The sequence below is a fragment of the Trichomycterus rosablanca genome, chromosome 12 (genome assembly GCF_030014385.1).
Source record: "Trichomycterus rosablanca isolate fTriRos1 chromosome 12, fTriRos1.hap1, whole genome shotgun sequence".
Classification (NCBI taxonomy): Eukaryota; Metazoa; Chordata; class Actinopteri; order Siluriformes; family Trichomycteridae; genus Trichomycterus; species Trichomycterus rosablanca.
Genome location: NC_085999.1, coordinates 34348004 through 34371686, shown reverse-complemented (window position 1 = coordinate 34371686; position 23683 = coordinate 34348004). Strand labels below are relative to the sequence as shown.

Here is a 23683-nt window from a genome sequence, read left to right as displayed (position 1 = left end):
TGTGAACTGAAATGCTTGTCTTAATTTTTTACTTACCTTCTAAATGTATGTTCTTCATTTTTAGATCCACCTGGGCCTCCATCCAATCCAAGAATTACTGATACCACCAAAACCACAGCAACATTTAACTGGGGAAGACCCTTTTATGATGGTGGTCTTGACATAACAGGCTACATTGTTGAACACAGAAAAGAAGGAGAAGACGACTGGGTTCAAGACACAACTTCTCCATTGAGAATTACTGAGTTTGTCGTTTCAAACTTACAAGCAGGAGGAAAATACCAATTCAGAGTCAGTGCAATAAATTCTGAAGGATGTGGGGAACCTGCTGAAGTTGAGAAAGTTGTGGAACTTGTGGATCGTGAGGAAGCTCCTGACTTTGAACTGGATGCGGAACTGAGAAAAACACTTGTTGTCCGCTCAGGTGCTTCTATTCGTATATTTGTGCCAATCAAGGGTCGCCCAACTCCAGAGATTACATGGATAAAAGATGATATTCCTCTGAAGGGTCGTGCCCACATTGATACTACCGAGTCATACACTTTAGTTGTCGTTCCTGAGTGCACAAGATACGATGCTGGAAAATACATGTTGACATTAGAAAACGTAGCTGGAAAGAAAACAGGATTTGTCAATGTACGAGTTATAGATACACCAGGACCTCCAGTCAACTTGAAACCAAGAGAAATCACTAAAAACAGTATCACACTTCAGTGGGAAATTCCAATTATAGATGGTGGATCTAAGATTATAAATTACATAATTGAGAAGCGTGATGCTACCAGAAAAGCTTTTACAACAATCACTACGAATTGGCAGAAGTGCTCCTACAAGGTTACAAATTTGGAGGAGGGAGTTGAATACTTCTTCAGAGTTTTGGCTGAAAATGAAATAGGTATCGGTGAGGCAGCAGAAACACCTGAACCTATCAGAGCTTCACAAGCTCCATCTGCACCAGACAATCTAATTGTTACAGATGTGTCGAGGCACACAGCCACCCTGGCCTGGACCAAACCAACATATGATGGTGGTAGCAGAATCACTGGCTACGTGATTGAGGCTCAGAAAAAGGATTCTGACCAGTGGTTGCATGTGACAACAATTAAGGCTTTGGACTATGTTGTAACAGATTTAATAGAAAATGCAGAGTACATATTCCGCATCTTTGCTGTGAACAATTCAGGTAGAAGTGAGCCTCGGGAAAGCCGACCAGTTGTAATCAAAGAGCAGACCACAGCACCAGGATTTGACCTTAGAGGTGTCTATCAGAAGTTAGTAATAGCCAAAGCAGGTGATAACGTGAAGGTTGAGATCCCAGTTTTGGGTCGCCCAAGACCATCTGTTGTCTGGAAGAAAGAAGATCGGGAAATTAAACAGACACAAAGAATTAACATTGACAACACAGCAACTTCTACTATTCTTAACATACGGGAAATCAAACAAAAAGATGGAGGACAGTATTCAATGACTGGAAAAAATATACTGGGAACAGTTACAGAGATCATCACTGTCCAAGTTCATGACATCCCAGGACCACCAACTGGACCAATAAAAGTGGATGAAGTTTCTTGTGACTATGTACTCATATCATGGGAAGCACCAGAGAATGATGGAGGCGTTCCTATCAACAATTACATTGTCGAGATGAGAGAGACCACAGGCACATCATGGGTAGAATTGGCAGCTACTGTTATTCGCACAACATTCAAAGCTGCTCGCTTAACAACTGGAATTGAATATCAGTTCCATGTTAGGGCTCAAAACAGATATGGTGTTGGCCCCTTCATAACATCAGAACCAGTTATTGCTGCATATCCGTTTGATGTACCAGGCCAACCAGGCATTCCAGAAGTTGTTGCCTTTACAAAAGATTCCATCACAATCAGCTGGAATGAACCTTCCACTGATGGAGGAAGCCCAATTTTGGGATATCATATTGAAAGAAAAGAGAAAAACAGCATCCTTTGGCAGCGAATCAGCAAAGCCCTTGTGGTTGGAAACATTTTTAAATCATCAGGCCTGATGGATGCTATTGCATATGAATTCCGTGTTATTGCTGAAAACATGGCTGGTCTTAGCAAGCCAAGCAAGCCATCAGAGATGACATATGCACTTGATCCAGTTGACCCTCCTAGTCAACCAGTGGCAATTAATATAACTAGACATGAGGTGACCCTTCAGTGGAAGAAGCCAGAAAACGACGGTGGTTTCCCAATCACTGGGTACACAGTGGAAAAGAAAGAATCAACGAATGGCCGGTGGCTTAAAGCAAACTTCGGCAATATCCTGGAGACAAACTTCACAGTTAGTGGTCTGACAGAAAATTCTTCGTATGAATTCCGAGTCATTGCAAGAAATTCAGCTGGATCTGTCAGCAAGCCCTCTAAACCCTCTGAAGTCATTATCTGCAGAGATGATATTGAGGAGCCAAAGCTTGATGTTGACTCCAGTTTTAGTAGCACTGTTGTGGTTAGGGCTGGAGATGTCTTCAAGCTTGAGGCTCATGCTATTGGCAGACCAATTCCATCTTTGGTATGGACAAAAGAAGGAAAAGAACTTGAAGATACTGCAAAACTAGAAATCAAATCAGCCGACTTCTATACATGTTTGATCAACAAAGATTCCTTACGAAGAGATGGAGGTGCATTTACTTTGACTGCCAGCAACCCTGGAGGATTTGCCAAGTTTGTTTATAATGTCAAGGTTCTTGACAGGCCAGGACCTCCAGAAGGACCACTTCGTGTTACAGACATGACAACAGAGAAATGCATCCTCTCTTGGCTACCACCACTTGAAGACGGAGGAGCAAAGATTGACTATTATATCATTCAGAGGCGTGAAACAAGCAGACTTGCATGGACAAATGTAGCCACAGATTTACAAGTAAACCGTTACAAGGTTACTAAATTACTGAAAGGAAATGAATATGTTTTCAGAGTTATGGCTGTGAATAAGTATGGAGTTGGTGAGCCCCTTGAGTCAGAGCCTGCAGTTGCCACTAACCCCTATGTGCCATCTGATCCACCACAAACTCCTGAAGTTACAATAATTACAAAGGACTCTATGGTGGTGTGCTGGGGACATCCTGAAAACAATGGAGGAAGTCCCATAAATACTTACATTATTGAAAGAAGAGATAAAACTGGTCTGCGATGGGTCAAATGCAATAAGAGGACAGTTACTGACCTGCGCTTTAAAGTGTCTGGACTTACACAAGGACATGAATATGAATTCAGAATCCTTGCTGAAAATGCTGCTGGTGTAAGTGCTCCAAGTCCTTCAAGTCCATTTTACAAAGCATGCGACACAATATTCCAGCCTGGACCTCCAGGAAATCCAAGAGTTTTGGACACATCCAAGTCATCTATTACTGTTGCCTGGAACAAGCCAGTTTACGATGGTGGCTCAGAGATTACAGGTTATATTGTAGAAACCTGCCTACCAGAAGAAGATGAATGGACCATTGTCAGTCCAAAGAAGGGTCTGACAGCAACATCATTTACCATAACCAACCTAATTGAAAACCAAGAATATAAAATAAACATTTCCGCTTTGAACTGTGAGGGTGTTGGAGAGCCTGCATCTGTACCTGGATCACCAAAAGCAGAGGATAAATATCTTCCACCTGAAGTTGAGCTTGATTCAGATCTTCGCAAAGTGGTAAACATTAGAGCTTGCAGCACTTTAAGACTGTTTGTACCAATCAAAGGAAGACCTGCTCCAGAAGCAAAATGGTCCAGGGAGAATGGTGAACCTCTTGATAAGGCAGTTATTGAGACATCATCATCATTCACTTCACTTGTTGTTGAGAATGTTGACAGGTTTGACAGCGGAAAGTATATGCTAACAGTGGAAAACAGCTCAGGAAGTAAAACTGCATTTGTGAATGTCAGGGTACTTGATACTCCAGGGGCACCACAAAACCTCACAATCAAAGAAGTCTCAAAAGATTTTGTGTCATTGATTTGGGATCCTCCTATTATTGATGGCGGCTCAAGAGTAAGACATTACCTTGTGGAAAAACGTGAATCGACAAGAAAAGCATACTCCATCGTTAATGCGTCCTGCCCCAAAACAAGTTGGAGAATTGGTGACCTGAAAGAGGGACATTTGTATTTCTTCAGAATTTTGGCTGAAAATGAATTTGGTGTTGGCCTTCCAGTGGAAACTCCTGAACCAGTCAAGATTTCTGAAAAGCCCCTACCTCCTGGCAAGGTGACTCTCAAAGAGGTAACTGGCCACAGTGTAACTCTGTCTTGGGAAAAGCCAGATCATGATGGAGGAAGCAGGATCACAGGATATATTGTGGAAATGCAAGGGAAGGACAGTGACAAATGGACTCAGGTCATGGTTGTTAAAGTAACAGAGGCGGTGATTGCTGGTCTAATGCAAGGTGAAGAGTATTCATTCCGTATATCAGCAACAAATGAAAAAGGAACTAGTGATCCTCGCCCACTTAGTATGCCAGTGGTGGCAAAGGATCTCATCATCACCCCTGCTTTCAAGCTTCTATTTAATACATTTAGTGTCTTGGCTGGTGATGACCTTAAGATAGATGTACCTTATGTTGCCCAGCCTAAGGCAGCAGTTACCTGGCTTAAAGATGGAACTGTTCTTAAAGAGACAACACGAGTCAATTCTGAAGTAACTGAAAACCATCTGTACCTCGTAATCAAGGAGGCAACGCGTGATGATGTGGGAAATTATACAATCAAGATCGTAAACACGGCTGGAGAGGCTACAGCTGACATCACTGTTGTTGTACTTGACAAACCTGGTCCTCCAACTGGCCCAATTAAAATTGATGAAGTTACTGCAGATAGTGTGACACTGTCATGGCAACCCCCAGAGTATGAAGGTGGCTGTTCAATTAATAACTACATTGTGGAAAAGAGAGACACGTCCACCACAAACTGGCAAATTGTGTCAGCAACAGTTGCTAGAACAACAACTAAAGCTGCAAGACTAAAGACTGGCTTGGAATATCAATTCAGAGTTGCAGCTGAAAACCGATATGGCAAGAGCTCTATTATATTATCTGAGCCCATAGTTGCACAGTATCCTTTCGAGGTACCAAGTGCACCAGGAACTCCCACGGTTCAGTCTGCTACCAAAGAAAATATGGTTATTGTTTGGAACAAGCCTGGCAGTGATGGTGGAAGCAAAATTCTTGGTTATCATCTTGAGAGTAAGGAAAGAAATAGCCTCCTGTGGGTCAGACAAAATAAAACAGTAATTCCAGACACAAGATTTAAGGTCAGTGCGCTTGAAGAAGGCATTGAATATGAGTTTAGAGTTTATGCAGAGAACATCGTTGGCCTAAGCAAAGCCAGCAAGGTATCAGAAATGCAGGTGGCAAGGGATCCTTGTGATCCTCCAGGAAAACCAGAGGCGGTAATCGTCACCAGAAGCTTTGTCACCCTACGATGGACAGCACCACAGTTTGATGGTGGGAGCAGGGTCACTGGCTATATTGTTGAGAAGAAGGAGTTACCTAATGGTCGATGGATGAAGGCAAGTTTCACCAATGTCATTGAAACTGAATTTGTTGTCAGTGCCTTGGTAGAAGATCAAGAATATGAATTCCGAGTTATTGCAAGAAATGCTGCTGGTGTACATAGTATGCCATCTGAAAGTACTGGCGCGATCACAGCAAAGGACGAAGTCGAGCCACCTATGATTGACTTGGATACTAAGTATTCTCAAACAGTCGTTGTTAATGCAGGAGACTCATTCAAGATTGATGCTGGCATATCAGGCAAGCCTGTTCCATCGGTTCACTGGATAAAAAGTGGTGAGGAACTTGCTAATACAGCAAGACTTGAAATTAAGAATACAGATTTCACAGCCTCTTTAAGTGTAAAAGAGGCCATTCGAGTGGATGGAGGCCAGTACACACTGCTGTTGAAAAATGTTGGTGGACAAAAATCAATAGGCGTCAACGTCAAAGTTCTAGACAGGCCTGGACCACCAGAAGGGCCAATTTCAGTATATGGTGTTACAAGTGAGAAATGCTGCATTGCATGGAAATCACCCTTACATGATGGAGGTGCTGATGTATCACATTACATTGTTGAAAGAAGGGAGACCAGTCGGTTAGTTTGGACTGTCGTGGAATCTAAGGTTCAAACACAAAGTCTGAAGATTACCAAGCTTCTTCCTGGAAATGAGTACATTTTCAGAGTAATTCCTGTCAACAAATATGGAATTGGTGAGCCTCTAGAGTCTGATCCAGTGATTGCAGCAAATCCATTTGTCACACCTGATGCACCATCTGATGTTGAAGTGTCCAATATCACAAAGGACTCCATGGTTGTTACATGGGAAAGACCTAAGAATGATGGAGGCAATGAAATTACCGGGTATGTCATTGAAAAGCGTGACAAAGAAGGTGTCAGATGGACAAGATGCAATAAGCGTGCAGTAAGTGATTTGCGCTTCAGAGTGACAGGCCTTCTTGAAAACCGCAGTTATGAATTCCAAGTTTCTGCTGAGAACGCGGCTGGAGTTGGCAAACCAAGTGCCCCTACTTTATACTACAAGGCCCTTGATCCTGTCTTTAGGCCAGGTCCTCCAAACAACCCTAAGGTTATTGACATCTCAAGGTCATCTGTTGTACTTCAGTGGAGCAAACCTATTTACGATGGTGGCTGTGAAATTCAAGGCTATATTGTTGAGGCCTGTGAGGGCATATCTGATGAATGGGTAATGTGCACACCACCCACAGGAATTACAGAAATGAAGTTTGAAGTGCAGAAGCTGCTAGAAAAACATGAATACAAATTTAGGATCTGTGCCATAAATAAGGTTGGCATTGGTGAGCATGCTGATATCAAGGATTCTGTTCTCATTGAAGACAAACTTGAGACACCAGATATTGATCTTGATGCTGACCTAAGAAAGATGATCACTGTTAGAGCTGGAGGATCCCTCAGACTGTTTGTTCCAATCAGGGGCCGACCAGCTCCTGAGGTCAAATGGGGAAAAGCAGAGGGTGAAATCAATGAGACAGCACAGATTGACATCACAAGCAGCTTTACCTCACTTGTAATTGAAAACGTAAACAGATTTGACAGTGGAAAATACATGCTGACTTTGGAAAACTCCAGTGGCACTAAATCTGCGTTCATAAGTGTCAAAGTGCTTGACACTCCTGACGCACCTTCAAACTTACATGTTAAGGAAATAACGAAGAATTCAGTTACTCTCACATGGGAACCACCTTTACTGGATGGAGGAGCTAAAATAAAAAATTATATTGTTGAGAAGCGGGAAAGTACAAGAAAGGTGTACTCTACAGTTGCTACATGCAACAAAATGACATATAAGATTGAAGGGCTTCAAGAGGGCAGCATTCTCTTTTTCAGAGTTCTTGCTGAAAATGAATATGGAATAGGATTACCTGCTAAGACTCCAGAACCACTGAAAATATCAGAAGTGCCTCAGCCTCCTGGAAAAATCACTGTTGTAGATGTTACACGCAAGAGTATTTCTCTGTCTTGGGAAAAACCTGAACATGATGGAGGTAGCAGAATTACTCACTATGATGTCGAAATGCAAGCAGTAGACAGTGAGAAGTGGTCTCTATGTGCACAAGTTAAATCACTTGACACGGTTGTTACTAATTTAGCCCAAGGTGAGGAATACAACTTCAGAGTAATCGCTGTTAATGACAAGGGAAAAAGTGACCCTAGACCTCTGGCACATCCTGTCCTTGCAAAGGATCTAGTAATTGAGCCATCTGTAAGAACAAAACAAAGCACCTATCATGTACAAGTTGGCCAGGACTTGAAAATTGAAGCTCGTATCACTGGTCATCCAAAACCAACCATTACATGGACTAAAGATGGTGCAGCTCTGAAACAGACCACACGGGTTAATGTGGCAGACACTGCGACCCACACAACATTGTCCATTAAGGATTCCACAAGGGATGATGGTGGCATGTACAACATAACAATAGCCAATGTACTTGGACAAAAGGAGGCCACAGTTGAAGTCATCATACTTGACAAACCTGGTCCACCAACAGGTCCAGTGAGGATCGATGAAATAAGTGCAGAGAGTATTACAATCTCATGGGATCCCCCGTCCTACACTGGAGGTTGCCAAATTTCCAACTACATTGTTCAAAAGAGAGACACAACCACAACAAACTGGGCAGTTGTTTCAGCTACAATAGCAAGGACTACCCTTAAAGTTGGAAATTTGAAAACTGGAGCTGAGTACCAGTTCAGGATCTTTGCTGAGAACAGATATGGAAAGAGCTATGCTATCGACTCCGAGCCAGTTATTGCTCAGTATCCTTTCAAAGAGCCGGGACCCCCTGGTACACCATTTGTGTCAGCCTTCACTAAAGAATCTATGGTAGTCGAATGGCACAAACCAGTTTCAGATGGTGGTAGTGCTATTCTTGGATATCATCTTGAGAGGAAAGAGAAAAACAGTATTCTGTGGACAAAAATAAATAAAACATTAATTCAAGATACTAGGTTCAAAACATCCCCATTGGAGGAAGGTATAGAATATGAGTTCCGAGTCTATGCTGAAAATATCGTTGGAATTGGTAAATGCAGCAAAGTGTCTGAGGGTTGTGTTGCACGTGACCCATGTGATCCTCCTGGTACTCCTGTGCCAGTAATTGTGACAAGACATTCAGTATTTCTGAGATGGACACCACCAGAATATGATGGAGGCAGTCTGGTCACTGGATATGTTGTGGAGAAAAGAGACCTCCCAGAAGGACGATGGATGAAAGCCAGCTTTGCAAACATACTTGAAACTGAATTTACAGTCACAGGTCTGACAGAAGACTCGAAATATGATTTCAGGGTGATTGCAAGAAATGGAGCTGGATCAGTCAGCAAGCCTTCTGAATCCACAGGACCAATAACAGCCAAGGATGAGGTTGAGCCACCAACTTATGAGATTGACTCACAGTACAGCCAAATCATCACTGTAAATGCTGGAGAAACATTTATATTGCAAGCTTCTGTAATAGGAAAACCAGTTCCAACAATGCAGTGGTTCAAAGGTGATGTGGAAGTTGAAACATCTGCAAGAGCTGAGACCAAGAACACAGATTTTAAGGCAGTTCTTGTTGTCAAAGATGCCATTAGAGTTGATGGAGGACAGTACACATTGCAACTTACTAATGTTGGTGGAAGTAAATCTGTGCCCTTTAATGTAAGAGTGCTTGATAGACCTGGACCTCCAGATGGACCTTTCACTGTTTCCAATGTAACAAGTGAGAAGTGCTCATTATCATGGCTTCCTCCCACACACGATGGTGGTAGCAGCATTTCTCATTACGTAATTGAAAAAAGAGAAACAAGCCATCTTGCTTGGACTGTTGTTACCAGCGACTGCGGAGCAACTATGTTCAAAGTCACTAAACTTCTTAAAGGAAATGAATACATCTTCCGTGTCATGGCTGTCAACAAGTATGGTGTTGGCGAATCTTTAGAGTCTTTACCAGTAATTATGAGGAATCCATTTGTTCCTCCAGGACCCCCTAGAGAGCTAGAAATTACAAATATTTCAAGAGATTCTATGACCGTGTGCTGGACTCGTCCGAAGACCGATGGTGGAAGTGAGATTGCTGGTTACATTGTAGAGAAGAGAGACAGAGCTGGAGTCAGATGGACGAAATGTAACAAGCGCAGAATTACAGACCTTCGTTTCAGAGTTACAGGACTTACAGAGGACCATGAATATGAATTCAGATTATCTGCAGAAAATGCTGCCGGAGTTGGCCAACCAAGTCCACCAACTGTTTATTACAAAGCATGTGACCCAACCTTTAAACCTGGTTCGCCAACTAATGCACACCTCGTTGACACCACAAAAGACTCTGTGACAATTGAGTGGAGCAGACCAATTTATGATGGTGGCTTAGACATCCAGGGCTACGTTGTGGAAATTTGCAAAGCTGATGAGGAGGAATGGATAACATGTACTCCATCTACTGGGTTGAATAATACTAGATTTACAATAACCAAACTGACAGAGCATCAAGAATACAAGGTTCGCATATGTGCTCTTAATAAATTGGGTGTTGGTGAGCCAGTCACAGTTTCTGGTACAGTTAAACCAGTTGATAAATTGGAACCTCCTGAAATTGAACTTGGCGCAGAGTTAAGGAAGGGCATTACTGTCCGTGCTGGTGGAAGTATGAGAATCAACATACCCTTCAAAGGACGTCCCACTCCAGAGATTTACTGGACTAAGGATGATGGTGATTTACCAACTAAAGCCCAAATTGAAAAGGGTCTGGATTATACTCAACTTTCAATTGACATATGTGATAGGAATGATGCTGGCAAATATACTCTGACTCTGGAGAACAGCAGTGGAACCAAATCAGCGTTTGTTTCAGTTAAAGTTCTGGACACACCAGGTGCTCCAGTAAATCTGTTTGTGAAGGATATTACAAGAAACTATGTCACTCTCGTTTGGGAGCCTCCACTTATTGATGGTGGTGCGAAGATAAAAAATTACATTGTGGACAAGCGCAAATCGACTAGGCCTGCCTTCTCAAACATTACTACAAAATGCACCAAGACTAGTTTACGTGTGGCTGATCTCGTTGAAGGTGGCATTTATTACTTTAGAGTCATGGCTGAAAATGAGTTTGGAATCGGTCTGCCTATAGAAACAGAGGAATCTGTAAAGACAGCTGATCCTCCTTTACCTGTGGGTAAGGTCACTTTAACAGATGTGACTAAAAGCACTGCATCTCTGTCATGGGAAAAACCAGACCATGATGGCGGTAGTAGACTCTTAGGATATTATATTGAAATGCTGCCGAAAGAATCAGAAAACTGGGTGGTAGCAGCAACTACAAAAACATGTGAAGGAACCGTCACTGGACTCAGTTCTGGTCAGGAATACCTCTTCAGAGTGTCAGCCTACAATGATAAAGGAAGAAGTGATCCAAGGCCACTAGCAGCTCCAGTCATAGCTGGTGATGTTACAATTGCACCCTGCTTCAAATTGACTGTTAACACATACAGTGTCCAATGCGGTGAGGAACTCAAAGTAGAAGTTTCAGTTAAAGGACGTCCAACACCAAAAGTCACATGGGCTAAAGATGGACAAGCACTGAAAGAAACAACTAGATTGAATGTCTCAAGCACTGCAACATCAACAGTTCTTCTGATCAAAGATGCCAACAGGGAAGATGCTGGAAAATATACAGTCACAGCTACAAACAGTGTAGGAACAACCTCAGAGGAAATTGGTATAATCATTTTGGACAAGCCCGGTCCACCAGTGGGACCAGTTAAAATTGAGGAAGTTAGTGCTAACTATGTAGTCATTTCCTGGGAGCCACCTGTATACACTGGCGGTTGCCAGATAAACAACTACATTGTGGAAAAACGGGACACGACTACCACCGCTTGGCAGATTGTATCTGCAACCATTGCACGTACAACAATCAAAATCTCTAAGCTAAAAACTGGTTCAGAATATCAGTTCAGAGTGATTGCTGAAAATAGATACGGAAAGAGCTCAGCCTTGGACTCACCACATGTTGTTGTTAGATATCCTTTCAGTGAACCTGGAGCGCCTGCTGCACCAATCGTGTCCTCAGTGACAAAAGATCACATGGTAATTGAATGGAAGCCACCAAACAATAATGGAGGTAGCCCTATTTTGGGCTATCATATTGAGCGCAAAGAGAAGAACAGCATTCTGTGGACAAAACTTAACAAACTCCTAATCGCTGACACTCGATTCAAGACAAATGGCCTTGAGGAAGGCATTGAGTATGAATATAGAGTGTATGCTGAAAATACTGCAGGAATGAGTCCATCTAGCAAAGTTTCTGAGGGTGTTTTTGCACGAGATCCATGCGACCCCCCTGGTACCCCTGAGGCTATTGTTATTACAAGAAGCCTTGTTACAATTCAATGGACAAAACCACAGTATGATGGAGGAAGCGTAGTCACAGGTTACATTGTTGAGAGGAAAAAGCTACCTGGTGGTCGATGGATGAAGGCTAGTTTTGCAAATGTAATTGACACTCAGTTTACAATCACAGAATTAACTGAAGGAGAACGTTATGAATTTAGAGTTATTGCAAGAAATGCTGCTGGTACTTTAAGTGAACCTTCTGAAAGCTCTGGTCCAATTACTGCACAGGATGAGATTGAAGCACCTTCAGTCTCTATGGACTCAAAATTCAAAGATGTTATAATTGTGAATGCTGGTGAGACATTTACCATTGATGCTGATATTGCAGGCAAACCACTCCCAGAAATAATGTGGCTAAAGGATGGAAAAGAAATCGACAGTGCTACTCAAAGAATGGAAATTAAATCCAGTATAACACACACTGTTCTAACAGTTAAGGACTGCATCAGAGTAGATGGTGGACACTTCGTCCTAAGCCTCAGCAATGTGGGAGGAACAAAACAGGTGCCTGTAAATGTCAAGGTTCTGGATAGACCTGGTCCACCAGATGGGCCTCTGAAGGTAACTGGTGTCACAGCAGAGAAATGTTATTTGCATTGGAACCACCCAACACACGATGGTGGAGCTGGTATTTCTCATTATATCATTGAAAGAAGAGAGACCAGCAGACTTTCCTGGACTGTGGTAGAGCCCAAGATTCAAGCTATTAGTTATAAAGTAACCAAACTTTTGCCAGGTAATGAGTACATCTTTAGAGTCATGGCAGTGAACAAGTACGGCATTGGCGAACCACTTGAATCAGATCCAGTCATTGCAAAAAATCCATTTAAGACACCCAGCCCACCGACAACTCCAGAAGCAAGTGCAATCACTAGAGATTCAATAGTCCTTACATGGGAACGACCTGAGGATGATGGTGGTTCACCAATTGATGGCTATGTCTTGGAGAAGAGAGATAAAGAGGGTATTAGATGGACAAAGTGCAACAAGAAAAGACTAAGTGATCTGCGTTTCAGAGCCAGTGGATTAACAGAAGGACACTGCTATGAATTCAGAGTGTCTGCTGAAAATGCTGCAGGCGTCGGCAAACCAAGTGAACCATCTGAATATTACAAAGCCTGCAATGCAACATATCCTCCTGGCCCTCCAAACAATCCCAAAGTTACAGATCATTCTAGTTCAACTGTTTCCCTTGCATGGAGTAGGCCCATTTATGATGGTGGTGCATCAATCTCTGGATATATTGTAGAAATGAAGGAAGCTCATGATGATGAATGGTCCGTGTGTACACCATCCACAGGTGTACAGTCAACCCATTTCACAGTGAAAAGCTTAAAGGAGAATGCAGAATACAATTTCCGTATTTGCGCAGTCAATATTGAAGGAGCTGGAGATCATGTTGACATTCAAGGTTCTGTCATTGCTGCTGAGAAACTAGAGGCCCCAGAGATAGAGCTAGATGCCGATCTGAGGAAAATTGTGAATGTTCGTGCAAGTGCAACACTGCGATTGTTTGTTACCATCAGGGGAAGACCTGAGCCTGAAGTTAAATGGTCAAGGGCAGATGGCCCCCTAACAGAGCGTGCCCAAGTTGAAGCCACAAGCTCCTACACCATGCTCGTCATTGACAATGTTGACAGATTTGACACTGGAAAATACGTTTTAACTCTTGAAAACAACAGTGGCAGCAAGTCTGCATTCATCAATGTCAGAGTGCTGGATTCTCCTAGTGCTGCGGTAAATTTTGTGGTTAAAGATGTCAAACGAGATTCGGTCCAGCTGCAGTGGGAGCCTCCACATATTGATGGTGGTGCCAAGATTACTCATTACATTGTGGAGAAACGGGAGTCTAAAAGAATGGCATTTACAACTGTGTCAAACAACTGTGTAAGGAATTCATATAAAGTTGATGATCTTCAAGAAGGAGGTGTTTATCACTTCCGTGTTCTTGCTGTGAATGAACTTGGCGTTGGCCTACCAGCAAGCACAACAGAACCAGTCAAAGTTTCCCAAGCACCTTTACCACCAGGTAAAGTTACACTTGTCGATGTTACTCGACACACTGTGAGCCTTTTATGGGAAAAACCAGATCATGACGGTGGCAGCAAAATTACCAGCTACATAGTAGAGATGTTGACTAAAGGATCAGATAAATGGACGGTATGTGCAACAGTAAAAACCACAGAAGCTACTATCGAAGGACTTACAACAGGAGAGGAATACTCATTCAGAATTGCTGCCGTAAATGACAAAGGAAGGAGTGATCCCAAACCATTGGGAGCACCTGTTGTGGCCAAAGACATCAGTATTGAACCTATTATTGACTTGATGTTTAACACTTTTAGTGTTAAAGCTGGAGAGGATCTTAAAATCGATGTTCCATTCAGAGGTAGACCCCTACCGGAAGTGACATGGAAGAAGGATGGCCAAGCACTTAAGCAAACAACCAGAGTAAATGTTCTTACAGCTAAAACATCATCTAGGATTGTTATCAAAGATGCAGTAAGGGAAGACTCTGGAAAATATGAAATTACACTGACCAATTCAGTCGGTGTTAAATCAACTGAAATAACAGTTATTGTTCTTGACAAACCAGGTTCACCAAGTGCAATCAGAGTTGACGAAGTTAGTGCTGATTTAATCTCACTTTCATGGGATCCTCCAGTTTATGATGGTGGTTGTCAGATCAATAACTATGTTGTCGAGAAGCGAGATACAACAACAACAACATGGCAAATTGTATCTGCTACGGTGGCAAGGACATCAATTAAAATAACTAATTTGACACAGGGAACAGAATATCAGTTCCGTATTGCTGCTGAAAATCGTTATGGTAAGAGCCATGCTGTTGATTCTGCCCCAGTTGTTGCACAATATAACTTCACACCACCAGGACCTCCAGCTGATCTACAGGTCTCCCATGCCACAAAGTCAGGCATGTTGGTTACATGGAAAAGACCAGCCAGTGACGGTGGAAGTCCAGTAATCGGATATCACTTGGAATGTAAGGGTCAAAGCAGCATTCTCTGGACAAAAGTCACAAGAGGTCTTGTTACTGATACACAGTTTAAGGTAACCGGACTTGAAGAGGGTCTTCTTTATCAGTACAGAGTATATGCAGAAAATATTGCAGGTATTGGACCTTGCACAAAGGCATGTGAGCCTGTTGCTGCAAGAGATCCATGTGATCCTCCTGGTCAACCACTTGTCATTAACATAACAAGAACTACAGTTTCTCTCCTCTGGACTAAACCTGAAAATGATGGAGGAGCCAAAGTGACTGGCTACATTGTAGAGCGACGAGAACTACCAGATGGTCGTTGGTTAAAATGTAATTTCACCAATCTTCAAGAAACATTTTTCGATGTAACAGGCCTGGTTGAAGATCAAAGATACGATTTCCATGTGATTGCAAAGAATGCAGCTGGTTTACTCAGTGAGCCGTCAGAGGGTACAGGCGCAGTTACAGTGAAAGATGATGTGGATCCACCCCGAATTGACATAGAAGACAAGCTTAAACAGTTGGTCGTAGTCAAAGCTGGAGATATAATCAGACTTGATGCTGAAATTTTTGGACGTCCAATTCCTGTGATTTCATGGACTAAGGATGGAAAGGAAATTGATGCTAAAGCAAGAGTGGAAATTACTTCAACACTCACATCCACAACACTGATTGTAAGAGACAGCATTAGAAGAGACTCTGGACAGTATGTTCTCAAATTACAGAATGTTGCTGGTACCAGATCTGTAGCAGTGAACTGCAAAGTCCTTGACAGACCTGGCCCATCATCTGGACCACTGGAAGTAACTGGCGTGACAGCAGAAAAATGCACATTAACATGGGGACCACCTCAAGAAAATGGTGGTGCTGAAATTCAATACTACATCGTTGAGAAACGTGAAACAAGCCGTCTTGCCTGGACATTGGTTTATGGAGACATGAAGGCCACAACATGCAAGGTTACAAAACTGCTTAGGGGCAATGAATACATCTTTAGAGTTCGAGGAGTAAATAAATATGGAACAGGAGAACCTCTGGAGAGTGATGCTGCTAAGGCTCTAGATCCATTTACAGTTCCTGCAGCTCCAACAGATGTTGAAGTGACTAGTGTAACAAGTGAAGCAATGACAATCTGCTGGGAAAGACCTGTATCTGATGGTGGCAGTAGTATTAGTGGCTACGTAATAGAAAAACTTGAAAAAACTGGTCTCCGTTGGGTCCGTGTCAACAAAAAGCCAGTTTATGACCTACGGGTCAAAGCCTCCAATCTTCGTGAAGGATGTGAATATGAGTATCGCGTCTATGCAGAAAATGCTGCAGGTTTGAGTGCACCAAGCGTGCCTTGTCCATTGACAAAAGCTGAAGATCCATTATTCCTTCCATCACCACCTGTTAAACCAAAGGTCATTGATTCTACCAAGACCACAATCACACTCTCCTGGAACAAGCCATTGTTTGATGGTGGGTCTCCAGTTACAGGATACTCAGTTGAATACAGAAAAACCAACGAAGAAGACTGGGTAGTCGTTGTCCGTCACACTAAAAACACTGAGTTTACAGTCGTCGGGCTGACATCAGGAGTGGAGTACGTCTTTGTGGTTAAGTCTATAAACAAAATTGGTGCAAGTGAGTCAAGCCCTGAAACTGACCCGCAAGTAGCAAAGGACAGAGAAGATGAGCCTGTTTTCCTCATTAGTAACGAAATGCGAAAAACATTAATCGTTAAAGATGGCAGCTCATTTACTTTAAGAGTTCCTTTCAAGGGTAAACCTGTGCCAAATGTGATGTGGAACAAGCCTGATGTTGATCTTAGAGTCAGGGCAACAATTGATACTACTGATACCTGCACGTCTGTCACAGTTGAGCAAGCTACAAGAAATGACTCGGGCAAATACACTGTGACGCTACAAAATGTTGCTGGAACGGCTACACTGACACTGAATGTAAAAGTACTGGATTCACCTGGACCACCTTCAAGCATTTTAGTTAAGGAAGTGACCAAAAACTCTGCAACGATTACTTGGGACACACCAGAAAATGAAGGTGGTGCTCCTGTCAAGAACTACCTTGTTGATATGCGCGAGGCAAGCAAAAAGGGATGGACCAGGGTCACTGAGAGTTGCCCCCGTCTTACCTACAAAGTAACCGATCTTCAAGAGGGAGGTGTTTATTATTTTAGAATCACAGGAGAAAATGAATATGGAATTGGAGTGCCACTTGAAACTAAAGATGGAACTAAGATCACAGGTATGCTATGACGTTGTTTACATATAACATCCATAGTGATTGATAGAAAATATTTGTGTTGTATTTATATTGTTTTTCTATCCACTTGTTTCAGAAAAACCAAGTCCACCAACAAAGCTTGGAGTAACTAATGTTACAAAGGATACTGTCTCACTATCTTGGAGCAAACCTGAACATGATGGAGGTAGCAGGATTACCGGTTACCAGGTTGATGCTTTGGAGAAAGGACAACAGAAGTGGCTAAAATGTGGTGTCACCAAATCAACTCATTTTGTTGTCTACGGCTTGAAAGAGAATACTGAATACTACTTCAGAGTCTGTGCTGAAAACCATGCTGGACTTAGTGACCCTAAAGACATGGTCATGCCAGTGCTTGTTAAAGACCAGATAGGTAAGTTATCTCCCTTCCTTCCTTCAATATTTGATTTATTAGTAATGTGAAAGGCACAGATAATAGCAGTTCTTCTCATGTTCTTTGTCCTATTCTACCAACAGAGGCACCTGAGATTAACATGATGGACTTCCAACACAATACTGTCTATGTAAAGGCAGGTTCAAATCTTATGGTTGAGATTCCAGTCACTGGTAAACCACTGCCAAAGGTATCTCTCTCGAAGGATTACCAGGTTCTCAAATCAACCATGAGGTTCAACTCAGAAGTAACTCCTGACTGCCTAATCATCACTCTGCGTGAGAGCATTGCTCAAGATGCAGGCAGATACGACATTACAGCATCCAACTCAAGTGGAACTACTAAGTCCTTTATAAACATTGTAGTGCTGGACAGACCGAGTGCACCTGTTGGTCCTGTTGAAATGTGTGATATCACAGAGGACAGTGTGAGTCTGAAATGGCTCCCTCCTGCATATGAGGGTGGTAGCCCGATCACCAACTATATTGTCCTGAAACGTGAAACAACCACAGCAAACTGGGTCGAGGTCTCATCTGCAGTTGCTAGATGCACAATCAAGATAATGAAGCTGACTACTGGAGTTGAGTATCAGTTTAGAATTAGGGCTGAAAATCGCTTTGGCATCAGTGAACACATTGATTCTCAACCTATCACAGTCAACTTGCCGTACAGTAAGTAGCATTGCTTTTGGTTCTAGTTTTCTTTATCTGAATAAGACTGGATGACACAATGCTTACCAAAAATATGCTTCACTCTGTTTTAGCAATTCCCGAGGCACCCTCAACACCATGGATATCTAATGTTACTAGAGAAAGTATTACAGTTAACTGGAAAGAACCTTCCTCTGATGGTGGAAGCCATATATTTGGATATCACCTCTACATGAAAGACAAAAACAGTATTTTGTGGAAGAAAGTCAACAAAACTGTTATTCGCTCCACACATTTCAAAGTGACAAACATCAATCCAGGCCTGATCTACGAGTTCAAGGTTGCAGCAGAAAATGCAGCTGGTTTGGGCCCAGTCAGCAAAATTTCAGATGCTGTTCTGGCAATTGATGCCTGTGGTAAGGATATATTAAAGTTTAACACATTTCTCCAAAAACACAAAAGATTACCTGTATCTAAAATTTTGTACTTCTTAATTTAATTTATTTATACTGTTTATTTATTTATTTTTCAGAACCACCAACTGATTTACGTGTCACAGATATAACAAGGAGTTTAATCAGCCTTGCTTGGGAAAAACCTGCTTATGATGGTGGAAGCAAAGTGACTGGGTACATCATTGAGAAGAAAGATGCTCTTAAAGGCAGATGGTCAAAGGCCAATTTGACAAATGTGTCAGACACCAAGTTTACTGTATCAGGCCTTGTTCAAGATGAATCTTATGAATTTAGAGTCTTGGCCAAGAATGCAGTTGGCTCTGTCAGTAACCCTTCAGCTACAGTTGGACCAGTTACTTGTGTGGATACCTATGGTGCCCCAGAAATTGAATTAATTCAGGAATATCTTGATGTTGTAAAATACAAAGCAGAAGAAACAGTTGAACTTAAAGTTGGAATTATTGCTAAACCTCAGCCAACAATTGAATGGTACAAAGATGGAAAAGAGCTTGAGTCTGGAGTTCAGATTGCGATTTTCAACAGAAGTGATTATGCAAGTATCACAATTAAGGAGGCTACACGTTTAAATACTGGAACATATGAACTTAAAGTCAAGAACTCTTTGGGCTCAGCCTATGCTGCTATCAGAGTGCTTATTCAAGGTATAAAGCAAATGATTTTTTCATTACTGTGAAGAAAATTAGTAAATAAAGTTTTAATTTATTTTATTAATTGTAATAAATATCTGTTTATCTCTGTTAGACAAACCGGGACCTGCTGGAGAGATTCAATTTAAGAAAGTCACAGCAGATACTGTTACAATCATGTGGGATCCTCCGGCTGATGAGGGTGGTGCAATGGTCACCCATTACATTGTGGAGAAGCGTGAGAGTAGCAGAATCATGTGGTCTATCATTTCAGAGAAACTAGAAGACTGTATTGTCACCGTTCCACGGCTTATCAAAGGCAATGAGTACATCTTCCGTGTCCGTGGAGTGAACAAATATGGAGTTGGAGATTCATCAGAGTCTGAGCCTGTCATTGCACAGAACTCCTTTGGTAAATACTCTTTTCTCAGTTGTTTTTATTTTAACTGTGTTAATACTTTTGTCTTTTGATGTAAACCTACTGTTCATTTATGTTTATGCAGTGCCACCCAGCCAACCTTCTAAACCTCAGGTCACCATGATTACAAGATCAACAATGACTGTCGTATGGGAAAGACCGAGTCTGGATGGTGGCAGTGATATTGATGGATATTATCTGGAGAAACGAGAAAAGAAGAGTCTTCAGTGGTTCAAGGTCATCAAAGATCAAATTCGTGATACTAGGCAGAAAGTCAGCAATCTCACAGAGGGAAATGAATATCAGTATCGTGTTTGTGCAATTAATAAAGCTGGTGCAGGTCCATACTCCGATGCATCAATCTTCTACAAGGCATATGATCCCATTGGTAGGATTTCTGCTGTTTTTATATTTGATATATGAATTAATATATGATATATCTATTTTTTTATCTTCTCACAGTCACAGTTCTGGGCTTAAAGTTTCTCATGTGTTTCTTTCAGATCCACCAAGTGAACCAACAAAACTTAGAGTAGTTGATTCAACCAAGACATCAATTACACTTGGCTGGGTGAAGCCTGTCTATGATGGCGGCAGTGAAATCACAAGCTACGTAGTAGACCAGATGACAGCTGAAGAAAGAGAGTGGGTTACTATTAGCTCTAAGGGTGAAGTGAGAACCACAGAGTTTGTGGTGTCTCATTTGAAACCTGGAGTGTACTACTTCTTCCGCGTATCTGCTGTCAACTGTTCTGGTGCTGGACGCCCTATTGAAATGATTCAGCCTGTACAAGCCAAAGATATTCTAGGTTTGCACTTTCTTCTGCGTAAAATATACACAACTATACACATTTGTATTCTTGCTTTCTGTAAATAAAACCAAATTGTATTTCTCTCTCATTTTAACAGAGGAGGCTGATGTTGACTTTGATATTTCAATGTCAACACAATATACAGCAAGGGCTGGACGGGACGTGGAAATGATGATTCCACTCAAAGGAAGACCTGCACCAAATGTCACATGGAGAAGAGGAGATAGGAATATTGGAGGAGATGCAAAATACAACATAAAGAACACTGAATATTCAACAACACTTACCATCCCAAAGGTCAATAGGGATGATTCAGGAAAATATCTTCTTGAAATTGAAAATGGAGTTGGTGAGCCAAAGATTGTTACTGTATCTTTGAAGGTGTTGGATTCACCATCCGCTTGCAGCAAGCTCTTAGTGAAGAATGTTACACGTAATAAACTTACTTTGAGCTGGGAACCTCCTCTTATTGATGGTGGGGCTCCAATCACTAATTACATTGTCGAGAAGAAGGATGCCAAGCTAAAGGCCTTCTCGTTAGTTACAGCAGAATGTGCTAACACATCGTACAAGGTTGATGGTCTTTCCGAAGAGATTGCTTATTTCTTCCGTGTATCTGCTGAAAATGAACATGGCATTGGTGATCCTTGTGAGACCACTGTGCCTGTTAGAGCAACTGAGACTCCTGGTCCTGTTAAGAACCTCAAGATAATTGACTCCACTAATACATCTTTAACATTGGCATGGACAAAGCCTGATCACGATGGTGGCAGCCATATTTCCGAATACATTATTGAAATGAGGGATGAACATACAGTGGCATGGAGCCTAAGTGGTACGTGCAGAGTCTGCAAGTATGAGGTAACACAGCTTCAAGAAGACACGGAGGTTTTCTTCAGAGTATACGCAAAGAATGAGAAGGGCCGTAGTGACTTCTCTCAGATTGGTCCTATTACTATGGAGGACTTCCTTATCCCACCTGAGGCTAACCTTATTGACTATCCTAATGGTGAATTAAGTGTCCGCATTGGACAGAATGTGAATATAGATTTGCCATACCTGGGTAAACCAAAACCAGCCATCCAGTGGATGAAAGATGATATTCCACTAAAGGAAAGTGAACAGGTTCGTTTCAGGCTAACAGAAAATAAAGCCAGTCTGATTGTGAGAAATGCAAGAAAGGATAACGCAGGCAAATACACCTTGGTTCTTGACAACAAACTTGTCAAAAACTTTTTCGACATCAATGTTGTCACTCTTGGCCCACCCTCCGCACCAGTAGGTCCTGTCCGGTTTGATGAAATCAAAGCACAGACCATCATTATCTCATGGATCGAGCCAGAGGAAGATGGTGGTGGAGAGATCACCTGCTATAGTGTGGAGAAACGAGAGACCTCTCAAGCAGCATGGAAAATAGTTTGCTCAAGTGTGGTCAGAACCACATTCAAGATACCCAACTTGGTTAAGGGCACGGGGTACCAGTTCAGGGTGCGAGCAGAGAACAAATATGGAGTAAGTGAACCTCTCACCTCAACAGATGTTGTTGCCCAGCACCAGTACAAACCACCAGGCCCACCAGGAAAACCTGTCGTATTTAACGTAACAAGTGATGGCATGACTGTTTCTTGGGATGCTCCAAGCTTTGATGGTGGTTCTCCTATCACTGGCTATCATCTTGAGAAGAAAGACAGAAACAGCCTCTTATGGATGAAAGTAAATACCAATGTCATCTCTGGAAGAGAGTACAGAGTCATGGGTCTACTGGAGGGTCTAGAATATTCATTCAGAGTGTACGCTCAAAACAACGCTGGCATGAGCCCCGTCAGTGAGCAAAGCAAGCACAAATTAGCAATTTCTCCTGTTGGTGAGTCTTACTTTTTATGTTTATGTTTATTTATTTCCCAAATACACTAATGATGCGAAGTCAGTATTAACCAATACTTTTTACTTGTTCTTATTTAGATCCTCCTGGCACACCCAACTGTATTGATGTTACAAGAGATTCAGTCACACTACAGTGGGAGCCACCTAAGCGGGATGGAGGCAGCAAGATTGTGGCCTACAGCGTTGAGAGGCGCCAAGGAAGATCACGCTGGTTGAGATGCAATTTTATAGATATAAGCGAATGTCAGTTTACAGTGACAGGCCTTGCTTGTGGTGATCGCTTTGAATTCAGAGTAATTGCCAGAAACGCTGTTGGAACAGTCAGTCCACCATCCCAGTCATCTGGCTACATTATGACCCGAGATGAAAGCGGTACGTATACGATTCATCAGCCAAGTGTGTGCATGAGCCTTTTTGCACATAATAGCATGTTTTGTGATGTGCAAGGTTTGACATCCTTATGTCTGATCTTACATTTCAGTTATTCCTGAGATTCAGATTAGCGGAGAAAAGAGTCTGACAATCAAGGCTGGAGAACACATCAAACTGAGCTGCACTGTTAGTGGACGGCCTGTGCCCCAGGTTACATGGTTTAAGGATGGGAAAGAACTGGACAAAATGCTTGTTGATATCACTACTATAATTGGATCAAGCTCACTGTTTGTTAGAGATGCTGACCGCAATGACCGTGGAATCTACACGATTGAAGCCAAAAATAGCTCCGGAACAACAAAGCAGGACATTCTTGTTAGAGTCCAAGGTATGTTGGAAAATGACTATAAAACGTTGTTATTTTTGTGTTTGCATTTAAGGTACTTTAAGTGACCATAAAGTTGTACATGTTTAAATTAGATACTCCTGGACCACCTGAGGGACCACTTCGCTTCACAAATATTTCTGCTGAGAAGGCAACCCTGTGGTGGAGTCCCCCAGAAAATGATGGCTGTGCTGCTATTACTCATTACGTCATTGAAAAGCGCGAGACCTCCAGAATTTCCTGGGCACTTGTGACATCTAAATGTGAAGGCTGCTCTTTCACCGCCCAGAAACTGATCAAGGAAAATGAGTATCAGTTCCGTGTTTCTGCTGTCAATAGGTTTGGTGTTGGCAAGCCTTTGGAATCTGATGAAATTGTTGCCAAAATGCAATACAGTAAGTACCTTTCTTTTATTTAATAATGGCCAAAATAATGTAAGGAGATCTAAATGTGTAATTAAAATGTTTCTAATAACTTTTTA

The 23683-nt window shown here is 42.1% G+C and overlaps 1 protein-coding gene across 17 annotated transcripts in view; it reads left to right on the top strand.

Moving 5' to 3' along the window:
• ttn.2 (titin, tandem duplicate 2) overlaps window positions 1-23683 on the top strand; it is a 191712-nt gene that overhangs the window by 149336 nt on the left and 18693 nt on the right. For all 17 annotated transcript variants that reach the window (XM_063006067.1, XM_063006078.1, XM_063006077.1 and 14 more), the window contains 12 exons: window positions 65-17167; window positions 17262-17558; window positions 17663-18250; window positions 18343-18645; window positions 18762-19346; window positions 19447-19743; window positions 19835-20137; window positions 20253-20558; window positions 20659-22425; window positions 22524-22817; window positions 22927-23205; window positions 23298-23597. In XM_063006067.1, the coding sequence (XP_062862137.1) occupies window positions 65-17167; window positions 17262-17558; window positions 17663-18250; window positions 18343-18645; window positions 18762-19346; window positions 19447-19743; window positions 19835-20137; window positions 20253-20558; window positions 20659-22425; window positions 22524-22817; window positions 22927-23205; window positions 23298-23597 (22422 nt within the window). The remainder of the gene's footprint in view (window positions 1-64; window positions 17168-17261; window positions 17559-17662; window positions 18251-18342; window positions 18646-18761; window positions 19347-19446; window positions 19744-19834; window positions 20138-20252; window positions 20559-20658; window positions 22426-22523; window positions 22818-22926; window positions 23206-23297; window positions 23598-23683) is intronic.